The 14,975-nt window shown below is 38.7% G+C and overlaps 3 protein-coding genes across 3 annotated transcripts; all 3 read right to left on the reverse strand.

The window, feature by feature from the left end:
• Positions 157-3,243, reverse strand: LOC109725124 (60S acidic ribosomal protein P0). Its single transcript, XM_020254200.1, has 5 exons — positions 2,814-3,243; positions 2,431-2,499; positions 1,543-1,641; positions 1,067-1,459; positions 157-545 (listed from the first exon to the last, which is right to left on the reverse strand). Exons 1-5 carry the CDS (start codon positions 3,069-3,071, stop codon positions 396-398), a joined length of 969 nt encoding a protein of 322 aa, XP_020109789.1. The 5' UTR covers positions 3,072-3,243; the 3' UTR covers positions 157-395.
• Positions 4,225-8,375, reverse strand: LOC109725125 (geranylgeranyl transferase type-2 subunit alpha 1-like). The gene is made up of 8 exons (XM_020254202.1): positions 8,044-8,375; positions 7,724-7,883; positions 7,459-7,625; positions 7,281-7,385; positions 6,056-6,835; positions 5,763-5,952; positions 5,140-5,326; positions 4,225-4,997 (listed from the first exon to the last, which is right to left on the reverse strand). Exons 1-8 carry the CDS (start codon positions 8,157-8,159, stop codon positions 4,609-4,611), a joined length of 2,094 nt encoding a protein of 697 aa, XP_020109791.1. The 5' UTR covers positions 8,160-8,375; the 3' UTR covers positions 4,225-4,608.
• On the reverse strand, positions 8,921-12,496 carry LOC109725126 (nuclear transcription factor Y subunit A-7-like). Its single transcript, XM_020254203.1, has 6 exons — positions 12,317-12,496; positions 11,291-11,407; positions 10,778-10,926; positions 10,225-10,296; positions 9,932-10,093; positions 8,921-9,720 (listed from the first exon to the last, which is right to left on the reverse strand). Exons 2-6 carry the CDS (start codon positions 11,316-11,318, stop codon positions 9,472-9,474), a joined length of 660 nt encoding a protein of 219 aa, XP_020109792.1. The 5' UTR covers positions 11,319-11,407; positions 12,317-12,496; the 3' UTR covers positions 8,921-9,471.

Genomic DNA, 14,975 nt, shown 5'->3' on the forward strand with positions numbered 1-14,975 from the left:
ACAGTGTAGAATTCCTCGTGCTTTACCGAGTACAATAATATGTTCACAAATGAATTAAACTCTAAAATTTAAAACGACTGCTTCTGTAGCATCCAACCAGTATTTTTCTGTAGCATATTTTACCACACCATCCATCATAGTAGTAGTACACTTAACTTACAAAAAGAGGTAAAACAAACCTTAGTTATTCTATAACCACAACAGAAATCCATCATACAGCCAAAATAATACCACACTTGACCTGAAAATAACAAAAATCAAGGAAACCAAAAATGCGAGCTAATGAGTGGCAAGTAGAAACCAATTACAGTCCTTAACATGTCTGATAGATAATTGAGCTAACTAGGCAAAAATTCTTAGTAAAGGTACATTCTCGAAGGCCAGAGAATCCGGATTTAATCAAACAGGCTGAAGCCCATGTCGTCGTCGGACTCCTCCGCAGGCTCCTCTTTCTTTTCTTCTTCCTTTGCAGCAGCGGCCGGAGCAGCAGCAGCTCCAGAATCAGCAACAGCAGCCGGGGCGGCAACAGCAAATTTGCTCGGGTCCTGATAAAACAAAAATATAACTTACGCCCATCTAATTTGTGTAGCTACCTATTTGGTTAGGAAACAAGTTTTCAATCAAACGAGCTTCATAAAACATTCTTAAGTCAACAAATTCATCCCTTCCAGCCAAAAAAACACTAGGAATATTGATCATCCATGAACTGCACCGCATTTGAAACAGGTACTGAACTGTGAATTTTTCTACTTTCAACTCAAATTTCATTACTTTCTATTTCAGAAACTCTTAAGTTCTGTTAAAACACAGCTGCTTCATCACATTAGTTGCAAGTATACTTATATTTGGTCAAGTAACAAAATAAAGATCTGACAAAGAGATACGTTAGTAAAATAACAAGAGAGATAGGTTAATATTGCAACCTCTCTTGTTAATGTCGATAATTTGAAGAAGGTAGTTTACCAGAGAAAAAAAAACAAAAAACGAGCTCATGGTTGTTACGCTAGGACTAATTTAAACTTTGAGCTCAGAACAAGCGGGCTAGCATTAGATCACGATAACATACCTTCAGATACTCCTTGATCTGCTCTGCTTGTGGGAATGTATACTCAGTTTCAATAGCAACAGCGAGTACATTCTTGTAGGCATTGATGAACATATGCGGAGCAGCTGCGAGGGTCGGATAGGAAAGGGCCAGGGAAAGCGAGGTGACCATGGAAACACCAGCTGCAAACTTCTCAATCAGATCGTCCTCTGTCAGATCGAGCACCTCGGGGCTGAAAACAGAACCGCTGTCGTACACTGACTGTATGACGAGGCCGTAGGAGAAGGGCCTGATGCCAAGCTTAGCAAGCAGGGCCGCTTCAGACGATCCCACCTTTTCCCCCTTCCTGATCAGCTCCACAGGAGTGATGATTTCGACCGTGCCCTTGTTGATCTTAGTGGGGATATTGAGGACCTGAAAGTGGAGCGGTAGACAAGTAAGAATTTGAAGATTCGTTGAAATTCTGTTCAAGAATAGAAGATATGTGATTAACTTACTTGGAAGAAGCTGGTCTGTGAGGGGTCCAGTCCGGTGTTGCCGGGTGGAACCACAACATCAATCGGGGCGACGAGTCCCACACGAGCAGGAGCTCCAACCTGATTTGTACAAATGGCCATAAACATCGTTAAAACAAAAGGAGAAAGTGTTGCAACATCGCTGTTCAAAACAATCAGATAAGTTCAACAAACAACAGAGGAATAACATAAGATACCAAGCACTGAAAAGTCAGGCCTATGCTTCTGAATCAAATTAGCAAAAGAAGAGCTATTATCATAAATCTGGCAAGAAATCAACTAACATCATATTGTATTTTTCCCCAAAAATAAAAACACAACCAGATATTCATACGCTCCCCATGGCATCCATCATAAATCTCCTAGTAGTGCCTCTTTATTATCAACTTTATACCTAAAGAGATGTCACAAAAATTAAGAAAACCAACACTTACTCTCTGAAGCCGGAATACAAGAGTGTATATAGATAGGTTCTTCTACCCTTACAGATGAATGTGTACATAAATAGCAAAACATTATATAGAAGCTTTTCCTGGTTTTTACAACTACTAGTGAGTACTCACTCATTATCGAAATTTGTCATTTCAGAATTATCACAAATTACTTTGGATTGTTCAAACCGACTAGCATTGTCAATAAGCTATCTTTTTATTTACTGAAAACAGCTAGTCTGATGAGTAATAGTTCCTTCTGAAGCACGCTTGGTAAGACAACAAAATTATGCTTCCCCATTATATCCAAATGGTTTTCATTGTATCACTCCAATTGAACTCACAAAACAGAACAGAAATTACCTACTGCAGAGAAATTCTTATGTTTGTTTGACATATAATATTATTACAGAACAGTGATAGGAAATATGATACATACCTTATACTTAGCAACCTCCTCACTGACCTCCTTGAGATCTCCCTTGGTGAAAATTAATCCAACATTTCCCTACAATTTACAACAACTCTAGTGAGAGTATTATCCAAATTACACTATAACTAAACTAGCTAAAATACCCAGAAACTTCTCAAAAATACAGAAAATAAAGGCAGAGGACCACAAAAAGCCCAATACTTCAATTAAAACTACAATTTTTCTAAAAAAATCTAGTACCTTCACAAAAACTAATCAAAGTACTAAATACCAACCGAAGATCGTAGCTTTTCCACAGATCAACAATACGAAACCGATGAAACAAAACCTAAATGGAATCAAAACAGTTTGGAAACGTTAAAAAACGAGAGAAAAAGATCGATTGATACCACGAGGAGGGGGAGGAGGTTGAGGTAATCCTTGTTCCCGGACTTCTCGGCGTGGATCTTGATGCAGCGTCGGATGAGGGTGTTCTTCCCCATGAGGATGATGGAGTCGCCCCTGAGCCCCTTGCGAATGTTCTGGAGCTGGTTCGAGCCGACGTTGTCCGCCGTGGCGATGAGCACCTTGTTGTACTCATCGAGGAGCTGGCACAGCTTCTTGTCGTACGCGACCTTCTTCTCCGCCTTCGAGAGCTTCACCGTCATGGCTGCGTCGATCTACGAGATCCTCCCAAAAACTCCTAACCCTAAACCTAACCCTAGTTCGATGAGGAGGAAGAAGAGGACGATGAGGGCCTAGTCGAAGCGGGAGCTCGAACAGGGCGGACGGGGAGAGGGGGCCGTCGCTTTAACCTCACGTTTCTCTGAAACCCTAGCGGGCGATCGCGAGGACCCTTTTATAGAGGTTGGCACGTGCGGAGCACGTGCAAACCGGCCTGTTTGGCTCGGCGCGGTTCCGTTGNACCTCACGTTTCTCTGAAACCCTAGCGGGCGATCGCGAGGACCCTTTTATAGAGGTTGGCACGTGCGGAGCACGTGCAAACCGGCCTGTTTGGCTAGGCAAAGTTGGCCTGGTTTTGGCTTGAGGGCAAGCTAGTGACAAGCTGTGATCGCCTGGAACGGGTCCACCAAGCCATCTATAGTCCGCAAGCATATCCACCGTCCATCACCTCCCTCCTTGCAATCTCTACCACACTTTAAGAAAGTAAGTTTCTGACGGAGGGTGGAGGAGTACACGGTTAACATCGTACACGGTGGACCTGGTTCAGGGAATAATTTATTAAGGCCCATTGATGGTTGATCTTATCTGTCGAACTGAGCAGTGCAATCATCAACATCAGCATCAATTGGACTGATTTTACAATGTAGCTTGGTTGGGAATTCGTGTCTGATTCGAATTCGAAATCGCCGGGCTATTAAACAGTTTGATAAAGATTACGGAGTACAATACCATGTGACCCCCACTTCGCGACCCATCGCTGCACTGCTGATGCACTGCATATTCATAATCTACAGCAAACTGCTGAAATGAGACTGCATGAGCCACACACCTCCCCGCAGAAGCAGGGCCAAACAGACACCGAATGTAACAGACAAAAATGAGAAGGTAATATGAAATGAAGACACTCTAATGAATGACTATAGCTTTAACTTAATCTGTTAGAGCACTCACAGGCAATGAAAAGAAAATGGCTTCTGCCCATTTGGCCTTCGTGCCGCTAATTTTTCTATTCCGAGAAGCAGCACCAAAGCATTTTGTGGTAGGGAACTGAAAGAAGTCTGAGGAAGCTGGTAGGCGGATTCTGATGAAGATGCTAGTGTTGGTTTAACAGGAATCATCACACCGTAATGCAAATGATTAGATAGTATAACAGATTCATAGGATATATGAAAACTTTCCAAAGACATCACACTCTCTTCCCTCTTGAATCACATTAACTGAACAACAATATGATCAGACCAGATAAAAAGCAAACATTTCTATACGCCTACAGGCTTTTTCTCAAAAAAATATAAAAAAAAGTATCTATCTATCAAAAAGAGAAGATAGAAGAATGCACATTCTCCACAAAAAGTCTAAATCAATCGTCGAACAAATTCACCATCGATCCAGGTCACAGAAGAATCGATCTTCATCAGCAAATACATTCCCCTAGAAGTATAATTTTACTCACCAGGTATAAATAATAAGTCTTTTTTATGTTTTTTGAAAGCCTATATTCGCCCCTGGGTATTCTCTCGGTCATCGAACACGTTCACCATCAACCCAGTGTAATGAAGGAAGGATCTTTGTCACCAACTGTCCAAAGTTCTCACTAGAAACCGGATTCCCCTTCATATTTAGTTGCTTTAAATTTAAGGACTTAAACAATAGCATCATCTCCCAGTGATCTGCCACATTGATATTATCCTTCTGAAGCACTTCCATAATTCCTTTTACATCGAATGTGTGCGATAAAGGAGATGAGCACAGGTACCTAGTAGTGTCTACAGGGTGAGCACCAATCTCATTGAATGATAAATCCAAAACCCTCAAAGAGCTTAGCCTTTTCAGGGGCTCGAGTGAGGTAAAGCTGCTGATTTGATTGTTGCTTAGGTTTAAGCAGATAAGAAGTTGCAATGCTTCCAGACCTGTCAACAAAGAAAAAGAAGAAAAAAAAAAAAAACAACCAAGGATTACTTTTATTTGCTTTTTTCCTTTTTTCTAAAACGGGTGAAATTAAGATCTATAGACACTTAGAGACCTTACTACAGGAAAGCCAAAAGATCTAACCTGCAATTGATCTAAGCTTGTTGTGACTAAGATCCAGTATCTGGACCCACAACATGCGTTCAACAAACCCGACACGTGTTAATGATAGTCTTCTAAGCTGTAAGCAATTATGGCGGCGAAAAGTAGAGAAGTTTGGATTATCATATTGCCAACAATATTTCACCAAAGACTCTTTGTCTGAAGTTACCTGCAGAGTGAAAGTGAAGTTAAAATAAGCTGGGAAACCTCAAAAGAATTTCCAAATGGTAAACTTCTATTGAATTATATGAAATATCAAAGACATGCTCAATATTAGTGGAAGAAAATCATCTTAAAAAAGACATATATTTCCAGCAGAAAACTTCACAAAGCGAAGCTTTGCTGTAGCTTTGGCTTTCCCACCTACATAAAACTATAAAGAGTCATGTCCAATAATTTTGGAGTTCAAAGTCACTTGCATGTATCTATCCCCAAAAAGATTTTTTCCAAAGCCGGATTTTATGTAGGATAAGGAAATCTACATCTGTGTCGCGCTGAACCCGAACATAAAGGCAGACAAAACAGATATCACTCAAACCATTTTCACCCTCACCCTAGCATCAACTGAATAATACATGGTTAAGAAGTGTATACGAAATGATTACCTGATCCAATAGAACTAAGCTCTGTTCGTCCTCATAATACCTTTTATGAGATGGATCTAATTTGATCAAATCATCAAAGAGCTCTAAAGCCTCCTCACAGTGCTTCCTCTTTTGTTGTAGAGAATTTTCAGGAGACTTCATTGCATCATATGCAATCAAGAGGCGTGCTAATGTTAACTTCACAAATTTACTGCAAAGAACGAATAATTTACAGACAAGAAAGCAGCCGAAAAATGAAAAAAAAAAATAGAAACAATGAAAATAAAGGTAATAATAATAATGATAACACTAACCAATTTTCTTCAGACATCTCTTTAAATAGAGTTATCTCTTCAGACAAAGTGTCGAAGTGCCACTTTAAATCCTCTTTCAGTGCATCATCATTGATCTTTAGCTGATCAAATGAAGTGAAATCTGAATTTTCCTGAGAATAGAATTTTTCCGAATAATTCCATGAAAACGGCTCCTGAGCCAAATTTCCTTGAGCCTGCTCTGGAACATTATGATCAAACTCTACGCTAAATTTGAACTTCGAAGGATTGTAATGCAAGCCACTAACTGACACAATACCCTCCGAGCAGCCAACTTCTACTTCAACTGAAAAAGTTTGTGAAGTACTGCAATTTCCCTCGAGAATCATAAGATAAGTAGCCCAGCAATTGGCTTCCCCCAAATTCGAAGCCAAAAGTGGCTTCCAAGTAAGATCTTCGTTCTTGGCCAACTCCGAACTCACCATCACAGTGGATGAAGTTATTCCTTTGACGGGTTTATTGAAATAAAGAACGATTGGGAGGGTTTCCCTTTGAAAAGGGTATAGAAAGGAATTGCAATTATCTTTTTCCTTAACTATAGGCAGAACAAGCTTTGATTGATGAATGGGCCATGAAGAGATTAGTTTTAGCTGATCCCCACTACATGTCTGATCCAGAAGCCACAAGTGATAAAACCACCCACTTTGATCACTTGGATCCGTAAAAAGAGCTTGACGCACTAGCTCAAGCTCCTCTGATAAGATCTTCTCCTTTGACTCGAACCCATTAGCCTTTTTCCCCAGCAAATGGGAGAGAAGAATACTGGACACATGTCAAGTTATAAAAAAGCTAAAATATAAGATATCCTCTGGCAGAAGCTATTATATAGTAAACTTCACAAGAAAATATGAGAAGAAATATTGAATGAGGCCCACAGTTTGCTAACTATCATATGCAATCAAAACAAGTGTAAAGAATTGATGCAAATGCTCTACACTTAATAATTAAACGACTAATCGCTAAGAACCAAAAGGCAAACATATGACTAATTATGAAGAATAAGTTGGATTTCCTATCCGAACAATGGTCCATTACCCATCTTTGTGGGATAGAAAAGCGCATTCAAGATTATTCCCTCCTGCCTCTAAACGCATATTGCAGATACTGAGAAAAGGTATTCTACAATATTTAGTCTTAACAGTTCTAAATTTCATCCATTTGCTAATATAAACCAAATTCAACAACAATGTTAATGATACGTTCACACCTGCGATTATGCCATGCAGAATAGTTGCTGAAATTTGTGTTGATCATATCCATAGTAAATCCCAGCTCCTCCTCCTCCAACACATTCTTCAGCCTTGTGACGAACCTGAACCCAATCAACTCAATCCAAACACCTTTACATTCCCAAAAAAGAGAACCTTTACAGATCAAAGAACTACCTTCGGTAGCTCCACCCATGGAAATTCCTAGCATCAGCCTTTAGCAGCTGATCCAGAAGCCGGAACTCACGCCCGAAGTCCACCTCCGCAAGCTTCTGATTCAACACCCATTTCCTGTGATACCAAGCCCCGTAAGACTTGGGATTCCTCCTCAACGCCGCCTCTACCTTCACGAATTCCCAATAAAAACCCCACCTTTATCTAAATTAACCAAGTGGATACTTAAAACCAGTTCAAAAAACACACAAAGGAACAGAAACCAAACCACTCTGAGCTCATCCTCGACAGCCGATTTGATGGCCTCGGGATCGGAGACTCCGTTGAGACTGTGCTGAAGAGCGAGCTTTCGATAGTTCCACGCGGTGTAGATCTCGGGGTTGACCTCGATAAGCTTCGAGCTCGCCAAAAGAGCCTCCTTTGTGTATCTAAAGAACAACCCAGATGAGGGACCGTCGTAAGGCTCCCAAATAAGGCCTCAAAATATGCGATCAAGAGCTCTTTTGCTCCATGAGTGGATCTGGAGAGAGAGAGAGAGAGAGAGAGGGAGAGAGAGGGAGAAAAGGAGAAAAGAGGGAGTTAATATACATGCGATTTTGGTGGTTTTGGAGGAGGAGGGATTGGAGTTCGTGGAGTTTCGAGGCCTTGGCGGCGGCCGCTGCGGCGTCCTCGGGCTTGGGGGATCTCCGTGGGCGCCCGTGCATGGCCTCTTCCTCTTCTTCTACGTCGTCGTCGTGGAGGGGAGGGGGAGAGGAGAGAGATGGAGGCGTTAGGGTTGGGACTAGAGAGAGAGAGAGAGAGAGAGGTTCTGTGAGGGAGACGAAGACGACGATGGCGTGGGTCTAATTCCGGCTCGACGTAAGAGGTTCGAGCTCGATCGTTGATGGATTCGTCTCCAAATTGAAAGTGGTGGTGTGAACTGTGAACTGTGAACTGTGAACACGCACTACTCTTTAATAATAATAATAATAATAATAATAATAATAATAATGAGTCCGTTAACTAAGCAACAGGCGCATTCACATACACTGCAATAAAAATAAACAAATAAAAACAGTTCATAATGTCATAAAAAAACAAAAGCTCTAATCTTATACCTCTATTTTTATCCAACAAAAATTTATTAAAAAGTTTTAAAAAATAGAAAATTATCTCTGAATTTTTACAATATACACTGGAGTCAAATTTATTAAAAAGTGAACTTTTTCAATATTAGTGAAACACAGTTTTTACGCAGGTATACATTATTAGGTACATAATTATCTTCCTTAAGGAGAGGGAAAAAAAAATCAACAAATCAGGAAACAACACTTAAGAGTGAAAAGAGAGAGAGAAAATAAATTCAATGTCCTCATTTACATCTAACAGCATTAAAAAGTAAAAAATTGGCAAAGAAAACACTTAATTGCTTTCATCAAAAGCTCTCGCAGAACCAAAAAATATCAAAAAAAAGAAAAAGAAAAGAAGAAGAAAAGACTATAAATCTGTTCATGAATGTTTGATCTGAGTTATTCCATCACATGTTTCTCAACTACATATTTACAAGGATTATTACTATTAGCACCACCTAAAATCCTCTCCGCTGCAAAATATAAAAAAGCAACTCCTTTATAACATCTCTACAATTATCAAGGGCTACTCCCTACTATTAAGCTTCCAAACAATACAGACCTAAAATATATACACCCATGTCGATTGTCCACGGAGAAAAAAAATTAAAGAGAAGAGTCATAGCCAAGATAAAAGGTGAATGACTCCATGATAGAACTGTAGATGAATAAATTGCACCATTGGTTTCTAAACTTTTGCGGGATATACAATTTGGCCTCTGAATTTTTAAGGCGCGCATTAGACATCCCAAACTTTTTATATCGTTTCAGGTGAGTCCCTCTCGTCATGCGCGATCTGGGATGTGTGGTGTACACTTTAGAAGTTCAGGGACCAAACTAAAACTCGGCTAACAGTTCAAGGATTAGTGGTGCAAGTTATTCTATTGAAGATTGATCATCTTCTTCTTTAAGCTGTAGATTGAGCTGAAGCAGCTCCATTATTCAAGGGAGACTTCTCGAACCCAGACACTTCAGCTGCTTTAGCCTTGTTCTCAGAGGGGTCTATGCTCGGGTGATTCATGGAAAGTGGCTTCTGCATTTCATGCGGGTCAGCCTCATTATCTTGTTTCTCTGTAGATTTGGATTTAATGAATCGACCTCCGGATCCCCTAGCTCTTCTCACCGCATGCAAGTGCCGAGATTCATGAAGGTAGGGCTGAAAAATATGCGAAAATAAAATTGTTATCAGAGATCTAAGAGAACATGAAACTGTTATTTACAAAATATTACGACATAATTCTTTAGTAGCTAAAGCTTTTAGAGGATAATAAGTGTTTCTCATGGTATCAGACAAGAACTTCTTGAGCTTGAGTTCCGCCGAGACATGATCACAAAGATAAGAAGCAACTAATTACTAAAGATCAAACCTTTCGGGATTTGATCAGTTTGTTTTCCGATTCAGCTTTTGCACGGGACTGGCGACGCCTTAGTATTCCTTGATATTGCTTTGCATTGACATACACAGGCTCAACTGCATCATTTGTCATCAGCATGCTAATTGGAGGCAATCCCATTGAAGGATGATAAACCTGAAGCCAATTTTATCAATAAAAACCAGTTAATGAAAAGCACATAAATTGCTCTCTAGTCCAGTCCATAAGAGAAAATCAGGTAAAGCTTAAAAGATTCTCATTTTAAGAAGTTGAAAAATGAATCATACCGCAGTTTGTGCACCATACGCAGCAATTATGCCTCTGCAATACGGATCTACAAATGGGTAAGCAACCTGGGCCTGTATATATGAGAAAGGTACAAACACTTCAGTCCAAACCCGCCAACTTTTGAATCACTATCTTCTATTATCAGCTGAGAAACCTATTTTGTAGAGCTACTAAAAAAATCGTGCATCCGAAAACACAAGTTCATATGCAAGAACTAAACTCAACTTTTACACAAGAAATTGGAAAACTAATTTAATTACACGTCACCAAACTGCATGTTGGTTAATTAAAAATAACATGCAGCTGAAAACTTTCAGCATGATCTCAGGTTTGTCTTCCTTAATGTGATTGGAGGCCCAGTGGACGGACTTAAATTTCAATACTCATCTTTAAAAGAAAATAAAATAAATAAGCAAAAATAAAAGTCGATGCTAACTATTCTACAGGTAGGATTAGCAAACAATCCACAATAGTAAATCAAGTATATACACTCCCGACATAAGCTTTTGCTTCTCTGCAGAAAAGGGACATAAGAAGCAGTTATTTTAATACCACTGTTTGCCCCATTTCTATATGGCCGATAGGCACCATATATTCCATAGGCACTGATGTTGGTCCAGGATAATATTGTCCAGTTGCAGAAGATCCACTGTGAAGCACAGAGTTTGATTGCTTTTGTTGCTCATTCGATTCACTATAATCTGCGAATTAATAAATCAAGAGAGCAGAGAATTAATCAGCAATGATAAAAATGAACACACAAAAAGAGAAAGCACAAAGAAGCCCCACAGGAAAAGGAAGATGGTGTTGCAACAGTCGACAGAATAATTAGAAAGTTCGGCTAAGTTATATTGCAATTGGCGACAACAATATACAAAAAAAACTGCTAAAAGATATGAGCATTTTTTACCCGCAGCAAGAAACAACCTTGACAGTAAGAAGAGTACATTTACAATTCTAATGCATCATATTTGAAACAAACCAAAACAACGAGATACAACACGATGCACAGGCTGTGCAAATAATTCGCTAAGTTTCGAATTTGGAGAGAAAAGATAAAAGTACCAGATGAACTCTGATTAGAGGATGTCATGACGCATGCGAAAACCCTACAGCGGAACCGGAGACAGCATAATGCAGGGCAATGATAATATAGACTACTGCTCCTACAAAAATCTGACTCTGCATTAAGAAATCAAAAGCTGTATTAGTTATCCAGCCAAAATCTCTATGTAAAATGCTTTGTTTTCCAATTAACGAAACATGTTGATTTCTGACATAAGGGAAATAACACATAGCACCACAAAGTCAAAAAGAAAATATTAGGAAACCATAGTAACATGCACATAAACAGAAGATGGATAATAATATTAACTTGGTTGCATGCCATTAAATCGAGTCTCTTATTTTATGCCTTCACTTGATGTGTAGAAAAATTATTGAAGAAATTAAATGTGTTATGTACATTAGATCCTCTAAATCTACAAACAATTTGGGAGTTTTCTATTCAAACTTCGCCGAAGTCCTAGTTGCATGAACCACTGAATACAGAGTTGCACTTCTAGTAACACCGTAAACTTCTACAAAAACACATCTTCAACAGAAAAATCAACTGCGTGTACGCCTTTCTACTCGCAATCTCCGTAAATTTCTACGTACACCTACAGTCGCAGCAATCTCCTAAACCCCCAAATTCCCCAATTTTCCTCCCTTCCATCCACCAAAAGGAATAAAACCCTACTAAACACGAGATTATAAGCACCAATTCCAACGACAGAGAATTAATGATAACACAAGTTCCAATTAAACAGCACACAATTCGACTTATTATACGGAGGAGATCGGCATACATACAAGTATCGTGGTAATCAGAGTCGAGTAATTTCGGATAAAATTCCCATAAATTCGAACCTACATTGCACTTTACTGAGGATCAAAACCGAAACACTCATACATACCAAAATCCTCCAAAACCACCTAGCACAAACAGATCCACTAGCTCCACAGACCCCAAAAACGGCGGAATTGAACGAGAAATCTACATTTAATCACCAAATTGCATGAAAAATAGGTGAATCGGAAGATAATTACCTAATCAAACGAAGAAATTTCAACCCAATTTGATCTTCTTTGAGGGGGATTCGAGAGGAGAATGTGGATATCGTCGTCGAAATTGGGGGAGGAGCTATCACGAGGGACAGAGAAGAGGCGGCCGGGGTCCAGAATCTTCGATCGCGCTCGCGGTTCAACGTAACGGCCGTTAGAACCGCACGGTTATTGGCTAGCACGGGGTTGGTGGAGAGATAACGGCGTTTAGAGGTTCCAGGGGTGCCCGTGGATCTCTGCGGGCAGAGGAGCGCGCGGCTCAGATGGGCGGTGGGGGCTGCCCGCGGGCAGGTGCGGGTACGTAGTGACACACGTGGGCTTTGTGTGGTGTGTGGTTCGTAGGCGCTAGTGCGTCACTAGTGGGGCTGGGGTGTTGGCACGTGTGAGGCCATGGTCCACGTGGCGGGCGGTGAGGAAGGCGTGGGCGTGGGGCCCACTCTCGAACACGTGTGCGCCAGCGCGAGACCGTTCATGGGCCGAGAAGTTGTGCTATTGGGCTATTGGGCCGATGTCCCTAAGGGCCCGTTGGGCCCAACTTTTTGCGATGTGGTGAGAGAAATGGGTACGAATTCTCAAAATTTCATCCGAACACGAATCCGAATAAAATGGATTTACTTGATGCTAAATGAATATAGATTTTAGATACAAATATAAAAATAAAAAATCGACGGATTTGAATTTGAGTATGAATTTTATCTATCTCCAATCCGAACATGAATTGATTTTGCATTGTATATTATATATGAGTGTTTGATATTATATATGAATTTATATTTTAAAATTTTAGATTTAATGTAGTATGTTTTGAAATATAGTAACGGCAAATAATTATTTTAGGTTCGGGTTTTCTGGTTCGCGGGTTTGGGTTTTGAGTTTTTAATCCCGTTCGGATTTAGATATGGATTTTTTTAAACAAATCAGCTGTATTTAAGTCCGAAATCGGGTTTTGAGTTTGGTAATCGAATTCAGATTCAAATTTTTAAAAATCCGTCCTGCATCCAACCCATTAACATTTGTAACAAAAGCTGAGCTAAAGAGGCACTAAGAAGTAAGAACCAGCTTGATATTGAGAATCATCTAACACAACATTTTTGTATTTTCAATAGAACCGTAAAATATATATCGTTATCGAGTTGTTAGGTCTAATTTGGAATTGTGAGAAGAGTATATTATATGTGGTAAACGAGTGTAATGTAAAAAAAAAATGTTCATTTCCATATGTAAAATCACGTCACGTAATAAATTGATTATTATATATATTTATTCCTGGTCCATCAAAAAATAGAAAAGCTACTCATCTTCACGTGAGTTTTTTTTTCATTTAAACTATTTTTTCAGTTTTTTCCTTAAGCATAACACTCAATTTGAAATTCCTTGCATAATGCATTGTATGAGGCCGAGAAAGTACGATGAATGCATTGTATGAGGCCGAGAAAGTACGATGAAATATATATATATATATATATATATATATATATATATATATATATATATATATATATATATATATATATATATACACACACATTTTTTTTTTCCTTTCAAATTTATACTTTATTTGGACCAAAGAGTAATTAAAGAGCAAGTAAAAAGGAATAATTAAGGGGATTATCAACNTTTGTACAGTAATAGTGCTATAATAATTAGGAACTCTAAATTGAGGCTTTTATATTGGGGGATTAATCTCATTTTAATTTCCCGTTACACTAAAAGCACGCTACCTGCTTCGTTTATTACATTTAGAAATAAACTTAGCTGGAAATGTGAATCACCTAGAATTCAAACTTAGGTCTTAGATATCAATCACTAAACCCTTTATCACTTATTTTAGGAACGGTCGGTACTTCGAGCCTTTTTTTGTTGTTTGCTCGACACTGCGTATGTAACAATTGTCGCAAAAAGTAGGACCAGTGAAAAGGAGAATAATAAGTAGGCATTTAGTGCAAATCTAATTCATCGTCCATTTCCGTAAGTTAAAAAATAAATAAATTAATGGCCTAATGTCGCCCATTACAGTTTTTCCTATACTTGTTATTACCAATCACCATTCACTTTCACTTGAACTCATAATTACTCTCACACGAGAACTAAACAAAAGCGGACCAGAGGAAAAGGATATTTATTGGCCGTGAAAACTAAATAAAAAAAAGCAGCTTTTTTCTGCTTTTGATTCTGAATCTTTAAAATTAATTTTTTGATTCTGAAAAATAAAATCAGATTTTGAAAATGAGGTTGCCAAACGTTTTATTGAGCCGAAAATCACTTTCTAACCTGAAAAGCATTTTTTAAAAGCTAGACCAAACACCCCCTTAGTTTAAGTGACCTACCATCGTACGAAAATTTCGCGGTTCAATTTTTGAAATTACGGGAGTAAAAAATGTCTTGGTTGTCAAATTTTAATTTTAAAAAAACTCCAAATACTGCCTTTGTGGTTTCACACTTGTTTACTTTAGTATATGTAGTTTAAAGTGTATTAATTTAGTGTCCTATGCTTTTATTTTTATCTTTTTATTATCGATTTTACTAATTTTTTTTCGTTAAATCAGTAACAAAGTTAAAACTAAAGTGTACTAAAGTAAATATTCAATAAATCAAGGTGGGGCATCTGAAGTTTTTTTATATAATTTAACGAAATATTAATGAA

The sequence above is a fragment of the Ananas comosus genome, linkage group 19, assembly GCF_001540865.1.
Source record: "Ananas comosus cultivar F153 linkage group 19, ASM154086v1, whole genome shotgun sequence".
Taxonomy (NCBI): domain Eukaryota; kingdom Viridiplantae; phylum Streptophyta; class Magnoliopsida; order Poales; family Bromeliaceae; genus Ananas; species Ananas comosus.

What these genes read in the sequence shown, in the direction of transcription:
- LOC109725124 (XM_020254200.1), bottom strand. Translation starts at nt 3,071, where the DNA reads ATGACGGTGAAGCTCTCGAAGGCGGAGAAGAAGGTCGCGTACGACAAG. An exon ending in ACCTCCTCCCCCTCCTCGTG is followed by an intron (nt 2,500 to 2,813) that starts GTATCAATCGAT and finishes TGTAAATTGTAG; the next exon opens with GGAAATGTTGGATTAATTTT. An exon ending in AGGAGGTTGCTAAGTATAAG is followed by an intron (nt 1,642 to 2,430) that starts GTATGTATCATA and finishes TGTACAAATCAG; the next exon opens with GTTGGAGCTCCTGCTCGTGT.
- LOC109725125 (XM_020254202.1), bottom strand. Translation starts at nt 8,159, where the DNA reads ATGCACGGGCGCCCACGGAGATCCCCCAAGCCCGAGGACGCCGCAGCG. An exon ending in TCGAGGATGAGCTCAGAGTG is followed by an intron (nt 7,626 to 7,723) that starts GTTTGGTTTCTG and finishes GAATTCGTGAAG; the next exon opens with GTAGAGGCGGCGTTGAGGAG. An exon ending in TCTGCATGGCATAATCGCAG is followed by an intron (nt 6,836 to 7,280) that starts GTGTGAACGTAT and finishes ACATGTGTCCAG; the next exon opens with TATTCTTCTCTCCCATTTGC.
- LOC109725126 (XM_020254203.1), bottom strand. Translation starts at nt 11,318, where the DNA reads ATGACATCCTCTAATCAGAGTTCATCTG. An exon ending in CTCTAATCAGAGTTCATCTG is followed by an intron (nt 10,927 to 11,290) that starts GTACTTTTATCT and finishes ATTAATTCGCAG; the next exon opens with ATTATAGTGAATCGAATGAG. An exon ending in AACTGATCAAATCCCGAAAG is followed by an intron (nt 9,721 to 9,931) that starts GTTTGATCTTTA and finishes CATATTTTTCAG; the next exon opens with CCCTACCTTCATGAATCTCG.